Raw genomic sequence first — 17,723 nt, 5'->3', positions numbered from 1 at the left:
CTGTGTCCAGTAGATGGAGCTATTGAACAACTGCAAACTGAGACTCTAACTTCAGCGCTTCAGATGGAACTGTAAAGGGGAAATAGAAATAACGTGGCACAGAATGTTGGAGCGAAGACACGGAGCACGACTGCTGACAGAAATACAACGACTGACATATGGCCAGTGGCTGAGAATCACTTATGCGCAATAATATTTTTTGGTTTGTTCTGCGAAAGGATCGCGTCAGACATGGGAGGAACGTAAACCTTTGCGAATGTGACAGACTTCTCCACGTGCGATATTGTCACGGACCATTCAAGTCCGGATTCGTGAAATACCTCCTTGTTCAGCGTTTGACGAGCCGGCACACATCAACCAAACCCAGAGACGGTAAACAACGTCTGGGAGAGGCACCAATATCCCCATGGCGGTCTATCCCGCCCCCGCCCCCGCCCACGACACCCCCAGACAACACAAATGCCTGACAGCAGAGGACACGCCTCAGCAGGAAGGATTCCAGGGTGAAAAATGCAGCTGAAATCTCAGCTGTGCGATCTCAGTGGGCTAGCCGGTTGGGTCGGTTTGTGTAGAGGAATTTCAAGCTCAGTAGAAGCTGTGCTGAAGGACCTGTACAGCTCAGTAGAAGCTGTGCTGAAGGACCTGTACAGCTCAGTAGTAGCTGTGCTGAAGGACCTGTACAGCTCAGTAGTAGCTGTGCTGAAGGACCTGTACAGCTCAGTAGAAGCTGTGCTGAAGGACCTGTACAGCTCAGTAGAAGCTGTGCTGAAGGGCCTGACTAGTAGAAGCTGTGCTGAAGGACCTGACAGCTCAGTAGAACTGTGCTGGGACCTGTACAGTCAGTAAGCTGTGCGAAGGACCTGTACAGCTCAGAAGCGTCGAAGGACCTGACAGCTCAGTAGAAGCGTGCTGGGACCTGTACAGCCAGTATAGCTGTGCTGAGGACCTGTACACCTTACGACGTACCTGACCTGGGTTTATCTGAGCAACAGGGAGCAAGGTGAAGGAGGAACGGACACTGGGCACACACACATGTGCATGCACACACACACACACACACACACACACACACACACACGCATGCATGCACACACACGCACACACACATAACACACACACACACACAAAAACACGCATGCACACAGACACACACACATACAACACACACACACACAAAGGCTGTGCGTGGAAGACAAAAGGTCTGGGGTGTAAGATGGGCTTAAGACATTTCAAGGATGCACAGTTGCTGCAGTGAAGACTCAGGCGCACTACTAGTAATGTGCTCTATATCGCTCAGAAATGCTCCTAGAATGGAGCACTGTAAACCGATGCAAAATGGCTGCCTTCATAGTCAAGTCAATCCCAAACCAGATAGCTTCACAATGGTACAATTTCCCTCTACTGGAAAAGGGACCACGCCAACACAAAGGAAGAAGTGCAGGCAGTGTCTGGCGCATAGTTCTAGTGCATAGACTACAGATTAATATCGTATTTCCCTTTATATGTGGGGGGGGGAAGCCTGTTGTGCCTATGCTAATTCTGCTTCTGGGGCTCTGCTTTTGTATCCAGTCTTTGTGCTGCACAAGTAGGCCCACCGGTTCGTCTCCCAAGAAAACCCAATCGTTTTCTTGCATTGTGTACTTCAGTCCTCTGCCACTTCTCAAACGATAATCCCATTTGCACCACCTCGGTAATCTGAGATGATGAAGTAACTGCCGCTAATTGAGCACAGATGATGATTGACAGCGGTGCTTACGAGCGACACGCGCGCTAAATTCGGTTTGAATACTCGCCGTGGACATGGACACGCAAGTTCTGAGTAACAACGAAAGCCAGCAGACCCTTCGGCTCTCCGGGACCAGGAAGTGAGGACCACTGGCTCAAAGACAGGCTAGTATTGTAGTGCTAGTGTTGTAGCTAGACAGGCTAGTATTTCAGCTATCAGTGCTAGTTTGTACTTGGCAGGATTGTTTGTTTGCTGAACAGGTTACTCTACAGGGTTGGAGTCCTGATCTATGTGGTCACTTCTGGCACTACGATCTTTACTTCACTCTAGTATGTTTCTTTTGCACCTCTGCACTTTGAACTAATGCACTTGTTGTACGTCGCTCTGGATAAGAGCGTCTGCTAAATGCCTGTAATGTAATGTAATGTAGTATTCATAGCATTTAAACCTCCATCCATGTTCACTTTCCTTCCTGACTCTCCCCATATTCGATAAACTTTATCAACAATTTTTTTTTATAAACATCTCAATTGTAGAAACTCAATTGTATTTGGAGTGCCTCCGGGGACCCCTGGAAGATAACCATTGAAATACAAGTTTAAATCCCAGCAGGTCAACTGGTTGGAGACAAAAACGGTGGCCCTATGCATAAGCTATCTAAGAGAAAAGTTAAAAAACCCGAATAGCAATCTGCACGCATTTTGAAACCGGTCACACTCACTTTCTATTGCCATTGCGGAGGGCATCCCCCCCAACATGCAGTTCACTAAAATTCCAGGCCGACCCACCGGGCAGTTTTAACCGCGGAATGAAACGAGTCGGAAACCGGACGGATCTCTCGTTCCGGTCGGTCGATACGGCGGCCGTTCGGTTCGGCTCGGCGGCGAGGGAGAACATAAAGGCGGGCGGAGCGCGCTCCGAGGAGCGCCGCGGAAGAGAGAGCGGAAGCGTGCGGCTCACTGCGTGAAGCGACGCATCGGCGCAGCGTTTTAAGTGCTTCCTCTGGCAGGGCCCAGAGAGGGGAGAAAACAGGATCAGCCCCGATATCACTGGAATGCACTTTGCGACTGCTTCTTTCTGTGATTACTTACTAAGTAATATTCTGCAATTGTTACATTTTTCTTAGTTTATTCCAAACAGTCCATAACAATAACCGCCAAAATCATGATGGCTACCATTATTGTAGGCTGGTAATGGCTACCAACACAACAGCCTGCTATAGTCAGCAGGCTATTATGTTCTGTTATGCGACTTGTCACCAACATAAAAATGTTTTTTTTTTTTATTGTTTATCCACTGTATGCTGTGGTGACTTTCACAGCTTTTTCCCGTTGGTTCCCTTGCAGATTTCTACCATTAAAAAGCAGATTCAGTCAATTTTGCCCCCCCTGAAATCGTCTCCAGACTGTTTATCATCACAAAGGGTTGGGGGCGGTTGGCACCTGGTGTATGCAGTGCTGCTGAATGAGGTACAGTCAGCACCCCTGCCAGTCAGTCAGTCAGTCAGCTGCAGGAGGGCTGATGCCAGCCTTGCCCCTGTGTGATAGTAAGCGGGCACCAGGCACCAGGCTACTCACTGTTGTGTTTGAAGACCCGGATGGTGGCACCAGACAGCCGGGCTCCCAGGATGAGAGACGTGTGGTTCAGCTCGTCACTGAGGATAAGACAGCCCTGAGAGAGGGACAACACAGGAAACGGTCATCTCCTGTGGATAAGATAGCCCTGTCAGAGGGACAACACAGGAAATGGTCATCAGCTGCAGAGGGACAACGGTAATCAGCAGTTAGAGGGACAACACAGGAAACGGTCATCTCCTGTGGGCTAAGACAACCCTGTCAGAGGGACAACACAGGAAACGGTCATCAGCTGCAGAGGGACAACACAGGAAGCGATCATCTCCTGTGGGCTAAGACAGCCCTGTCACAGGGACAACACAGGAAATGGTCATCACCTATGGGCTAAGATAACCCTGTCAGAGGGACAACACAGGAAACGGTCATCTCCTGTGGCCGCCAGCTCCACAGCGGCCTCATCTCACTGCGGGAATCACTCTTCTCCTGTCTCACGCTGTTTCGGTTCTCAGGAGCCACTGAGAGCACTCCAGGGCAGTAAATCTGCTCCTCTGCAGGGGTGCCAATTCAGAAAAAGACACTGCTTATATCATACGGATGGGTCTGCCTAAGCCCCGATGTCCAGTCTCTGCTCATCCGTGTGATGTAGTAATCGGTGAACCAGCACAACAGCTGCTCACCATCACGCTGCTTGCTCAAAAAGCAGCCCCGAGCCATAGTGCTCTCTCTCGCCACCCAATGGCTGGCCCCGGACCGCGAGCGGCAGCTGTCACAGCGGCTCAGCCGCGACGCTCCGCGACTCGGGCGGCTGTCCCGGTGAGACCGGCGGGACGGGGGGCCTGCGGGTCTGAGGGGCTGCCCGGCACGGCGTCGCTGACGGCACGCCCTCAGGCCACGCCCTCCCCTCGTTCGGAGACACTGGCTACAGAAGCGTCGCGGATCGCCGGCGGTGATTCCCGGACGCCCGTCTCAACGGTGCATTGCCGCTTCACACTTCCACCTCCAGGGGGCAGAGTGGGTGCGCTGAAGCGGTGGCTATGACACTGCTTCCCCGTCACTACAAGTTTGCAGTGGGATTATTGCCCACCTCTCTTTTTTTTATGTTATTCTGCATTAAACTAATAATGAGTTCTTTATTACAAAGCCGGAGCATACACACATGCCCCTTCTACTACAGCCTCTGAAGGCCCATTCTTTACAGAGATACGCTCAGAGACTCTGCCTGCCCAGAGGGAGCTGGCTAAAGGGAGCCGGTCCTCACAGTGACGCTCCTCAGGGGTGTAGCCTGCTCCTCCACCGCTCACCTTTCCCACCAGGGCCGGGATGTTCATGGAGTTGGTGGCGAAGCCCATCCCGAACGTCATGGCCGACTCCGCCCCCACGAATTGGGCCACCAGCTCCTCCAGCTCCGCGTGGATGCTCAGGTTACCTGCGAGGGCGAGGGGGAGGGGGAGGAGCAGCTGTCACTCAGTGCGCGCGAGGACACACCCCCTGATCTGCGGCTGGCGTGAGCACAGTCATGCTCAGCCACAGGGCGGCTCGGGTACGCTGGGTAACTTCAGCTGACTGACTGAAACGCTGCGTATTTATGATGCGGTGGGAACTTCACATTGGTGGCGGTTCAGATTAGTTTCCCCTTTCGCTGTAAAGCACTGTTAGGCCGCAGGATGGAAAGCCATATGAAACTGTACGCAATCGCATCTCAATGGATTACGAGAAATAGACTGAGAAATAGAGAACCATCTAAATTAAGAAGTGAGTGACACACAGGAAGCACCGTTTTGACAGCTGTTAGGCCCAAAACTCTGAATGAGTTAGCAGGAGGGGACAGGAACCGTGATTGGTCGAAGCAAGTACTCGTATACTGCTGGACATAACCTAGCCTGCTGTACTCAAATAAACACAAATCTCTAATATTATTTCCATTCAGTGGTTACGACCGCTTTTGACGGACAGCCTGGCTGCCCAATGACTGAACAGCGACGGCAAGGGCCCTCCCCTTTGCTCCCCCCCGACTCCGCTCCCCCCCCGGCTGCTGGGAAGAGGACAGGAAATGGCGCGGTGCACCCGAGATGAACGCAAACAGTGCCACGCCCTCCCGGCAAACACCTACGCGCACCGCGCCCTCCGGTGTGCAAAGTTCAGAATGCGCGCTGGGGGGGGGGCGTTAACACACCTCCTGCGAGCTCTAACCCCCAGAGGCAGCCTCTTCTCTCCTGAGGAAGAGTGTGATGTCCATACGCCGCCGCGAGCGATTCGCCAGAACGCCGTAAACCCCCCCCCCCCCGCAATACCACGCTGCTCGGCACCGCCTTAAATCTTACACTGCCCGAGTCTAGGAAAGACACCCTGCCACCTCAGGTCGGTACGGGCTGTCGAAGAGAAAGAAAAGGGGAGAGAAGGGAGCCGTGGGAGGAGGGGTTAGCTGCCGAATTGCTCCCCTGTAACAATGAAGGACAGGGCAATTGACCATAACCCAGTCTGACAAAAAAGTGACATTGCATTACTTTGATAACGGATGAGATATTGCTCCACTCCTATTACGTTTTTTCTACTCTATTCGTGAAATAAGACGAGGCATTTCCACAGCGTCCCACTTCAGGTCTGTGCACACGGATACACAGGGAATGTGGAAGTAAATGAGACCCCGGAAAAAAAAGTTGGTGGAATTCCTTTAATGAATGTGCTATTCCCAGAACAAAATGACCAAAGCCACCTGTGCGTAGCAATGCTCTGGCTGCTAGAGCTGGTCTGACTGTGAGAGTGCAGCAGACCTGGCAACAGGCCCATCTAACACACCGTCCAGCAGCACACACACACACTCACACACAGATACACATGCACACACACATGCACACAGACACACATACGCACACGCACAGACACACACATACAAGCACACACACAGACACACACAAACACACACACACACAAACACACACACACACACACACACAGACACACACAAACAAACACACACACAAACACACACACACACACACACATACGCACACACACAGACACACATACCAGCACACACCCAGACACACACACGTACAGACACACACACACACAGACAGACACACACACACACAGATGAGTACTCCGCTCTGCTGCTCCAAGGGTCAGTCTCATTAAGAATGACATCACTGAAGATGAAGGGGGATATGGCTGACTCAGATTAACTCAGGTCAGATTAAAAACTGTTTGTGGCTGGCGTTGGCCACACATCTATCTGGCGTGGAATAAATGGCAACTAGATTATACCGAAAAGCAAAAGCAAGGAAAGCCACAATTGTGATCCAATTCTTGAACTTCAATATCATCAGAATCAGAATAGTTGGTTGCATGCAAGGAATTCATCTTTTGCCATTATTGGCTAACTGGAAAATACTGGTATTGAATTCAATATTTTGTCAAGTCATTTCAGTGAGCACAGCAGTTGAAAATGTCAGGTGATTATTTTTACAAGGCGATTGTGAAATTGCGGTCTACACACACAACAGACACAGTTCAAAGAATGTTTTTGGCTCTGGAATGCCCCACAAATCTACTCACTGCCAGCAAAGCCTGTGCCCTAAAGGCTATCTAGCTAAACACGCTAGTTTCAAATTACAGAGCGCTGAATTTGGCTACCGCGTCTGACGTTCATTTGTCTCGCGTTTGGAAAACCTTGCTAGCTAATGTTAGCTAGCTTCGCCTATCAATGGAGAACCTAATTCTTACAAATGAAGTGCTTGTGTAGCCTTAAATAGCTTATGTCCGGATTATGCTGTAAGAAGACTACAAACATGATTCTGTGGCAGCAGGAAAAAAATTCCAGGCTAGCCTAGGTTCCGAAAGATGACTCCATGAGCAGAAGCACACATCTCCTCATCATGCCAGTGTTAGTTTTGCTCTAGTACGCTGTGCGGCTTCTAATGTGGGGAGAATTTGCTGGCTCACGGACGAGTGCATTGATGGAGGGTATGAGAGCAGCTTTATGTAGGTTTTACATCAGGGATTCCCAACCCTGGTCACTGACAGCAAAATGGCCTTCTGTATAACATAGGTTAGACATAAAAACAGGTGTTAACTGTGTAATTAAATGCTTTGATAAATTAAGCAGTGAACAGCAACAAACACTGAACACTGTGGGTCTCCAGGTTCGTAGCTGGGGAGCCCTGGTTTATGTTAAGTTATGCCTTGCTTGTTTATTTTCATATTGACCCCTAAAAGTAAAACATTACCGAGCCTCCTTTGCCGTGGAGAGTTGTACAGAAAGACGGTCAAGCAAGCACGCCAAACCGAACTCACAGCCCGAGCGCAAGAGTAAGAAAAAGAAGGTAACAGAGGTGTGGACCATGAATAAATTCAGGAGGCAAGGTCGCAAACAGTCTGCACAGAAACACTCTGCTTCAGACCGGGACTGTATTTCCTGTTTTATGGGTTCAGCAGTTTTACTTAGCCTCCACAGAAGAAGAACTAAAAAAACTAAAAAAAAAAAACATTTTCACTTTTGTCAAGCAGCTGAGACCTGGAGCCCGAACTAGAGCTCATTGCCTTTAATTGAGAAATTGCGCCTGCACTCAGTAATGCGTTTAAACCAAATAAACGGTGATAAACAAATTACTGGCCTTTCTAAAGAAATTTGGGAGTACAATAAGGTATACAATAAGAGGAGCAGAACAAATATGAGTACAGTAGTATAGACTGCAAGAGTTTTGTTGTGAGAGTAGACTGCTTCTGCGTAGAGCTGGTTTTGGTGAGAACTGACATTTCACCGTCTCTATTTTAGTGATTACTAGGATCTGTCCGGATCATTCCTTTAAATTAAAAAGCTACTACCTGTTCTGTCAAGGTTACTCAGGGTCATTTGGAAAATTGCTCATGACTTCAGGTACTTCATGTACTTTCATTTAATGGCCCCTACAGGTCTTTATTTCCTCAAGAAAAATGGATCCTTCAGTCCACCGTTAACATAGGAGCATAAAACACATCATATATTGTATCTTAACAGGTCAGTTAACCATTGGATGTTTCTTTCTTTCCTGTTTGTTAATTATTGTACAGGCCACACACTCGCGAACGCCCACATGCACACACACGCATACATACATACAAAACGCATACATATACACACACACACACAAGCACCTACCCACCCCCCCCCCCCACACACACACACATACGCACACAAACACATATACACACACACCCACACATACACACACACACAAGCACCTACCCACCCACACACACACACACACACATACACAAAGGCATACATACACACACACACACACAAGCACCTACCCACCCACCCACACACACACACACACACACACACATACACACACAAAGTAATGACTTCATGTCCGTTAATAATTGATAGGGCAATAATTTAAACATGTCCAAAAGCAAATGTAATTGATTCGGTTTTTCTCCTTCAGTAAAATAACATTTAATTAACTATTCGGTCATGCATCTCACTTAAAGGGGTAGTAGATTAATTTAGTGGTTCCTGTTGACCAGTCGGCTTTACAATTATGTTTAATCTTATTTTCTTTTTAACTATTTCCTATGGTAAATGCAACCTCTGCACTCAAGGATAGAACACAGTAAAACGTTCAGTGTTAAATCAACTCTTACAGAGTACATATGGCCCTTAATGTACTCATATGTTAGAGGTGAATTAACACAGTTCATTTTACTGTGAAGTACCAACACAATATAAAAATTGATATTTATATGTATTATAATTGTGAATAAAAACTATAAAATTAATGTTCTCATATATACAGCTGCTGGAAACATAACATGCGCTGTATAAGTAGCTTTGGAGTTACATTATTTATTAATTTTTTTGCTTTAAATCATAAAACCCGGAATATCCCATTTCTGGCCACTGTGAAGTCCGGGAGGTCATCAGTAACTTCTGTGAGTACGTGAAATATCCTTCATCACATGCAAAAACTGCCAGGTCCAATCAAAACATACACTGAATCCGGCATTCCCTCAAAAACACCCATCAAGTGAAGTATCCAATTAGCAACTGCCATCTCACGGAATTTTACAGCTGAACTGCACTCGCAATATTCAGGAAAACCCAAACTCGGAATATGAAACCTTATTTCTTATTATCTTTAGGCCACACCAGGAGCAAAGCAGAGCACCTGATAACATGCACCTGAGTTCCTTCTATCCAGATTTCTGCAAATGGCTTGCTGAGTTTTTCATATCCTGCGCATTGTTAACTCGTAGTAATCCGCATTTGTTGAAATTTACACATTCGGAAAAGAAACCGAAACTAAAGCGAGACCGGCGGACGGGTACGCGCTCTGCCGCGGGGGCTCGTAGCATCGCACTTCAAACGCTTAACTCCGGTTTAATGAATTATTGGCGTTTAATAAGGCCCCGCGAGAGACACCGCGGCACTTGTTATTCTTCGCTCTTCACCGTGAGCCAGAGGAAGACAACAAAGCGCGCGGAATAATACACACAGAAACAAACCTATTTTCGAAGGAAACAAACATAAAGACATCAAAGGAGCGTCACACCTTCAGCCCGACGCTCCCAGAGCTGGTGATTAGACAACAGAAGTATATACAATGTCAGGTGAGCCTGTAATATAAAACTCAGGACGCATTCAAACCTTTTAAGGGTATAAAACTTCCGTTGTTGCTCTGGTTTAATCTTCCGGTTACTGTGCAGGCAAAAACCGCAAATAACACAGAGAAACACGCCCATTCTTCCCCTGAATGTAAACTACAGGAATAAATCCTCTTGGCTGCACATTACGTGCATTAAATCACACAGGAATGGCCACGTCATCAAGCGGCCCCGCAAGTCCCCAGTTTTAATTACCAACTAAATTTGTCCTTGGAAAAATACTGCTCATTTTATTTCATAAGGACACACAAATGCACACACACACACACACACACCTACAAACACTATAGAGGGCGGTTTTAGGCAATGTCTTTGAGCCAATATTAGTAATGCACAGTATTGTAAAGCTAATCACTGAGGGCGAATCAGAAACTGCACTCAGCGTGTAAATAGGTAAATATTAGAGGATTCTCAGGATTAACTTGAATGCTAAAACCAGAACAGTGAGGGAGAACTGGAAGAGGCATTTGAGGTTAAGCAAATACTCAGATAACCAACTCATAAAAACTCAGATTGAGGAGCACCTGGCATGTCCAACCTGAGGTATTCACTGGGTGATGTTGTTTTTAGGTGGAAATAGCCTCAGACGCTCCTGTACTTCAGTTGCAGAACTTAATGTGCGCATTCAGGCACGTCACTTAAAAAGGCCGGTGTGCTTTCAGGCATACCTTTCAGACCGTAGCCAATGTTTACTACAGAAACAGCTCAGATACCGCAGCGCACACACCAGCTCTGTCTTCAGGGACAGCTTAGAGAGGAAGCCCGGTTCTCAGGTTTTGGCCGGGAGACAGCACTGCTGTTGACAGAAGTACGCTCTGATTTCAAGAGGGACCGCCAGGCTCAAAGCTGTGACAGTCGGTGTAAAGACTCAGTTCAGTAGCACTCTCAGGAGCCGAAATGGCTTCTCACTCGTACTGCGGGGGCGACAGTTTCCTTCATCTGCTTGTGGTCTCTCTCAGCTTTCAGGTTCATAGTCCACAGTGACTTATCAAGCTGCACTTGTGAGCTGTGACCTGCGCTGTAATTCATCCAGCGTAATTTAACAAAGAATTAATAATTCATTAAAGATGGCTGCCAGGGTGGGTGGGGCAATTAAGGAGTGTAGCCTTCGAATAACGCGTGTCGCACTCCATGAAACGCAGGCTTCCACAGAAGCAGTGTCGCTCAACACACCCCTTTCCCACGGGTCGCTCAGTTCCATTCTCATTTCCTGTGAAAACGCTCGTCTTCATTCTGAAAGTGTTTCAGCTTGACCACACATTTCGGTTAGAACCTGCCAGCCAACGAGGGAGGAACCTGCTGACTCTGCCAATCAAACTGGTAACCACGGACACGCAAAGCCGAGCCTCGCGGCAGCGAATCACAAACGCACACCGGCGGCTTCCTCTCTTAGGACTGCACAGAAGCCAGAGACCAGCAGATCACATTACATTACATTACATTACAGGCATTTGGCAGACGCTCTTATCCAGAGCGACGTACAAAGTGTATAACCATAACCAGGAACAAGTATGACGAAACCCCTAGAGAGGGATCACATGACTGAACGAAAAAGGCCAATCGTTCGCATGTCTACAGCAAGCGATTTCGCCTGATCCAAAGTATAAACGCGCATAAACTGCTAGGACAGTAGAGTCACCGTCTCAGCAACGCGCACCGCATGAAGAGCGGCCCATTAGAGCACCAAGCCGTGACAAGGTCGACTATAAAGGGGCACACTTTCAAAATGACCAGCTGTGGGCTGCCACCAGCGCCGGACAGGTCGCTAAGGCAAACGGGCTTAAGATCCACAGGGCAGCCTCATTAAACCTGACACCAATCCTGCCACGCTTTGTGGGTACTTACATTCACATTTATTCACTTAGCAGATGCCCTCATTCACAATAACTTACAACAGGGTGCATACGGTAAGGCTAGATTAACATCGCCATGGATACAACCATTTACTGTTTGGAATATAAGCGAAGTGCCACTGAGAAAAAAAAGAAACAACGATAAAATGAGGACACTGCGATGCGTAAGTGTGCACACTGGTTATGAGTAAATAAACAGAGACAGTGAAAGACAAAGAGAGGGCGCGCATGTAGGCCAACCGCCAACTGACCCATTTCCTGTCGGGTGCTGCAGACCCCCAGTCCGTACTCGTCTGTGGCGTCAGCCACAGTTCTGAGGAAGCTGGCGTTGTTCTCGGCAAAACCCAGGTAGTTGTAGGAGCCCATGTTTATTACATTCTCTATGGTTCTCCCTGTTAACCTGCAAAGCAAGAAGACCTTTTTGTTTTGCCTGTTCACTAATCCCCCTCCACCTTGCTTAAATACATTTTTAGTGTGATTTCATTCAGTTTTTTTTCTTCTGATTTACGCTTGATCTGGAGGTAAGTGACATGGATTCTATAGAAAAACCAGATATCCCTCTCCTGCATTTCTACCAACCACTGTTTCCTGCAACAGGACATTGTGGTTGATAGCAGGAAAGCAGTGCCCAGTGCTATACTACAGTTTTTGAATATAAGTCAAAAGGTGTGCCTAGGATTAAACATCCATTGCTACAGTACTGTCCTTGGACATTCATTTTTTTAAAAACCATAAGATCGGTGCTGAAATGTGTTGGCTTGGTAGCGGTAGGGAGATGGAACCTTCGGTGTTCTGCAGAACCGGCGGTGGCGGTACCTGAAGGTCCAGTTGTAGTCGTCGGAGACCCGCTCCATCAGATCGAACACGGGCCCGGGCAGGCTGCACACGGGGCGGTTCCAGTTATCCCGCACCCTCATGTACAGGTTCCGCATGTAGAAGTTCTCGAAGTCTTGGTAAAGTGGGACAAAGTCCTGCGGGCGGACAGTTTGGCAGGAAGCGGCCGTTAGGTCTGCCGTTCAGGGTTCAGTGGGGTTCAGCAGCGTTCAGCGCGTTTAATCCTGTCGTGAGGGCAGCAGTGAATTCTGGGACGGCAAAGCACGTGAGAACAAACAATGCGCTCTTTCCGTATGTGCTTCCTAATGACCATCCTCGCACTGGGGCCTTGACAGCGGAGCTGAAGTGCTCATTAGGACGAAGAAAACAAGGCACGTGGGGCATGACACACTGGAAGGCACGAGCAGCTCTGGCTTTTAAAGCTGCTCGCTGTTGCATAAGTGCTGGTAGTTACTATGGAGCATGTCAACAAATGTCAGAACTACTGTGATTGTACTGTGGAAGACAGAAGATCCCTCCACTCCGCCACTGTATAACGCCTCAGAGGCACACCATTACCATTTGTCATATCATCCTTCGGTTGTCCCTAGACAAAAACTGCGCTCTTGATAAATCATTCTGTGCTCGTTTGGGACACTGGGATACACTAATCAAGATTACTGTGGATCACAAGTAATGCTTCTTGTACAGGATTATGGAAAACCAAAATTTTGCTCCTTTTGCTCCTTCTTTCCAGAGTAGAAAATCGTTTGTTTTACGGAGCACCACACAAAAATCAGAAAGACAACAGATTTCTTTGCCCCCCCGCCCCCCCCCCCCAAGATAAAACTGCTCTTTTTTTCCAAAGGTTTCACTGTTGATTGCGACGTCCTTTAAACTGTCTCCTTCAGCCGTAGTCTGAGCGCAGCCGTTTAATTGTGCAATCCAAGCAAAGAAACTTAGCGAGGAGTCTTTAAGGACCGCTTACACCGAGAAGCAGTGTGAAGCGCAGCCAGCCCAGAACAATCATCTCAGCCCTGCAGGGTATTAATTATGTCTTTAAGCAGTTCAATCCCCCGTTTAATTTCCCCCACAGCTTTTGTCTTAAACAACAGCAATGAACCAATAACGGCTTCTGGGATACAATGGGAGGGCAGAGAACAGAGAGCCAGCCTTCAGTCGATCATAGGGAATGACAAACATTTGCAGCTGGAAGCCCGTCATAATCACAGTTTCACGCTGGGTATCGACGGAAGCCACACAAACCGCTTCCAAACTCCCAACCGTAAATGGCGGCATTGGTTAAGTTGAAACAATGGCGATTCCAATCTGAGCCAAAACAAGGGATGAACGGCCAGGGTGGCTTTCAAGGGGTGTGGTAGGGTGAGGGTGAGGGTGGGGGTGGGGGTGGGGGTGGAGGGCGTGGGGCGGTGTTACCTTTTGTTCCTCTCTCTCCTGGGCGAGGTGACACTTCTCGAGCCCAACTGCTCTCAGGAAGTCCCTCAAGTAGCCGAACAGGGTGACTATCCCGAAGCCAAGGTACGTCATGACCGCCACGTAGAGCGGCGCCTGTTCAAAGCCGTCTCTGTCCCTGCCTCCTGGCTCCACAACCCTGGGAACCACTTTCTTGGTGCCATTTTTCTGAGCCAAAGCAAGAATCACAAACACATTTCAGGTCAGGAGCCTTTGAGCCAAACTCACCCTGCCCTGCAGGAACTAAGTGTGAAACCAGTCCGACTCTCCCCACGTGTACACACTCAAGTAAGGAGCTCTTACGTTACAGCCAGCCAGAATGATACGCATGGACTGCATATGCATTACATATCACAAATGCGCAAGGAAGTCAAAGGAATATCCTTCTGGGTTTAAGACCACTGCTTAAGACACCATTCCACAGACACATATACACATACACACACGTGCACACACACACGCGCACACACACACATGCAGTCATAATGGATGAGTAATTAAGCTATGTAACTGAATTACAATTCATGCACATTGTGTTGGAACTGCTTTTATATTAAGCTTATTATTGCTTACTTTTGTGTCGTTTGTTTACATTTTTATACATACTCTTGTGAATTCATGTTCAGAGCCCTACAGCGAGTGGCCCTGGACAAGTAAATGTACGGCAGTAAATTATGCTAATAAATGATATATAATGACCCAATGTTACCCTGTGTTTGGCACATATCTTATTCATAAACCTTACACAATGTACATCTGATTTTCAACGAGTTGTTTATACAGTAGAATTTAATATTATGCAAATAAATTATTGGTGATAAAAATGTCTAAAATGCCAACTGAAATTGAAAATGGCGTAATAAATATTGATGACCCGTACCTAAGCTTCTGTTTGAGAATATACACTCACCGGACACTTTATTAGATACACCTGTTCAACTGCTCGTTAACGCTATATCTAATCAACCAATCACGTGGCAGCAACTCAATGTATTTCGGCATGTAGACATTGTCAAGACGATCTGCTGAAGTCAAACCAATCATCCGAATGGGGAAGAAAGGTGATTTAAGTGACTTTTAACGGGGCATGGTTGTTGGTGCTAGACGGGCTGGTTTGAGTATTTCAGAAACTGCTGATCTACTGGGATTTTCACGCACAACCATCTCTAGGGTTTACAGAGAATGGTCCGAAAAAGAGAAAATATTCAGTGAGCGGCAGTTCCCTGGGCGAAAATGCCTTATTGATGGCAGAGGTCAGAGGAGAATGTCCAGATTGGTTCGAGCTGTTAAAAAAGCAACAGTAATTCAAATAACCACTCGTTACAACCGAGGTATGCAGAAGAGCATTTCTGAACACGTAACCCGTCGAACCTTGAAGCAGATGGGCTACAGCAGCGGGGTGCCATCGTGTACCTAATAAAGTGGCCGGTGAGTGTAGACTTATAATAACATTTATATAATCAGTATTCTACACTGGTACACAAAGAGGGCTACAACATATTACCGTTGTTTTTCATGTGACAAAAACAAGACAGAACAAAGCATACTTACATTGGAATAGCAACCTTTAAAATACACTGTATTGAGTAATGTTACCTATGACAGGTAGGCCTATTGGTTGTACATTTTCCAGGGTTACTTCCTATTGATTTGAATATGTAGCCAGCAAAGGTAAATATGTTTTTTTGCTTCACTCAAGGGAGTGACATTTGAAGCTCAACATTTACACAATGCCCGACCTATCTGAACGCATTTATCTGAGGTTTCTTTATTTTCTTATCTAGTTATTTGTTGCATGGAATTAAAACACCAAGTCACAGAACTTGCTCGCGTGAAAAATACATTTAATTCGTACTGATATCGTTATATAGTTGGCAGGAGAAGGGTATCGATGTATCATTATGTTTACATTTCACCGTTTGGATCATCATACAGTGATCTGTTTGCTAATAAAGTTCGACGCATTTGCATAAAAACTCTGCTCCTAGTGGTCACTGCACAAATCACACCTGCTTCGTCGCACCTACAGTATTTGAGTACCTAGGCTACTGTATTTGAACGGAACACATCCAGTGGATATTTGTTTTATGGTCTGCGTGTTAATAATACAGCTTCGGGTCACTGAGTCTTATCTCTGACCATGCAGCAGTGAATTGTTCTGTTGACGCTTCACAGGTGATTTTGACAATGTAGCTTCCACCATCCCGTAGAACTGTACACTGAACCTAAATAGAGCATGTGCTTTCCCCCAAGGTAAATGTTGCTAGCCTAACAATCGCATCAATCCTCAATGTTGTGCTTAAGTATATGTGTATTGTGCCCCTAGGTTACAATTTGTAAATCTTCGCAACGCCAGAGTCAGGCTTTGTAACAGGGAAAACTGGGTAAAAATATTTAATCATAAATGTACGACAGCAACAGTAAATCGCTTTATTTCCCAATGCATGTACATACAGAAAATGTAGACGTTTAATGGCTGCGTTACGTTTTAGCGCTACAGCAACAAGTGGGAAGAACGTCAGTGTTGTCACTGTATACCCAGCTCAGTTTACTATGACTTGGTTACGAGTTCCGTGAAATTGGTTACGTTACTGTAACTTAGATTCATATTTCCATGTTCATGTTCCAATTCAAGTTTTGTACTAAAATCTGCAACACACAAGAACCCAGTTTCCGCGTAGTTTCACACTTTTGCAAGCAATTTCTACAAGTGGAAAGACTGAAAGACAGTCTTTAGACTGATAAGCATGGGCGTCACACTCCCTATTTCTCCGTAATGATCGTGAAAAATGTGACGCCGTGTACCTGAGCATTTCTGTGGAATCCGTTTTTCTTAATTGTGCCACTCTTCAAGTTGGTCTGGCTGAAGGGAGGCTTCACGTTTATGTTATGGACAGGATCCGCAGTTCTTGTCATACCTGCTCTGTGAAAAGAGACGACTGAGGGAAAATGCAGGAAGCAAAGTGTTTCTTCGCCTCTTTGAATCCCAGGTATGGAACCGGTTTGTTTGGGTAATTATGGCACTGACTTCCTTAGTAAAAAAACCCTCCCGCTTACTCATGCCGTAGAATTTCAAATCAGTGTCGTGTTAACCTATAACCAGAGGGCAGCTCTGCACCCTTTAGTCGCTTAGCTCCGTGGTTTACCTTTTTAAAAGAGTATTTGATAGATAGCCTACCTGTTTATGGCTTCTATGGAGATTAAGTCCTGTCCTGGGCAATTCATCTCCATAGAATGTTAAGTATCCTGTTCCAAAACAGCTTTTGACAGTGGGTTTTTATTTTATATTTGCTGTTGCTGTTGTTTTGGCTCTGTACGCCAGCACATTGGATATTGTATTAAATAAAACAATTAATATGGGGCTTAAGTGCTGGCTGTTCGCTTTAATTTTAGGGTGTTTACGTCCATATCTGTGAATGAATTACAGGCCTTTATTAGACATAGTCCCCTCAAAATATTATATGATATTATATTATAGGACAGTAATGTTAACTGGAGTTACCTTAAGTAAAAAATTAATTAATTAAAAAAAACTACAGGTGGCCAAATACTTTTGGCTTGTACTGTTCTAGATGCAAACCACTCACCAGCACCAAGAACACAAAGCTGAGATTTGAGTTAGCAAAAAAAAAGATG

General features: G+C 46.5%; 1 protein-coding gene across 1 annotated transcript in view; it reads right to left on the bottom strand.

The window, feature by feature from the left end:
- sptlc3 (serine palmitoyltransferase, long chain base subunit 3) overlaps positions 1-17,128 on the bottom strand; it is a 31,851-nt gene extending 14,723 nt beyond the window's left edge. The window contains exons 1-6 of the mRNA XM_064317283.1: positions 16,893-17,128; positions 14,052-14,255; positions 12,618-12,772; positions 12,053-12,201; positions 4,602-4,726; positions 3,304-3,397 (exon numbers count right to left, since the gene is read on the bottom strand). Coding sequence (XP_064173353.1) covers positions 3,304-3,397; positions 4,602-4,726; positions 12,053-12,201; positions 12,618-12,772; positions 14,052-14,255; positions 16,893-17,003 — 838 coding nt within the window. The 5' untranslated portion in view covers positions 17,004-17,128. The remainder of the gene's footprint in view (positions 1-3,303; positions 3,398-4,601; positions 4,727-12,052; positions 12,202-12,617; positions 12,773-14,051; positions 14,256-16,892) is intronic.
- Between the last annotated feature and the right edge of the window lie 595 nt (positions 17,129-17,723).

This window comes from Anguilla rostrata, chromosome 18 (assembly GCF_018555375.3).
Source record: "Anguilla rostrata isolate EN2019 chromosome 18, ASM1855537v3, whole genome shotgun sequence".
Lineage (NCBI taxonomy): Eukaryota > Metazoa > Chordata > Actinopteri > Anguilliformes > Anguillidae > Anguilla > Anguilla rostrata.
Note: the sequence above shows the minus strand (reverse complement) of the source record. Positions and strands in the feature narration are given on the sequence as shown.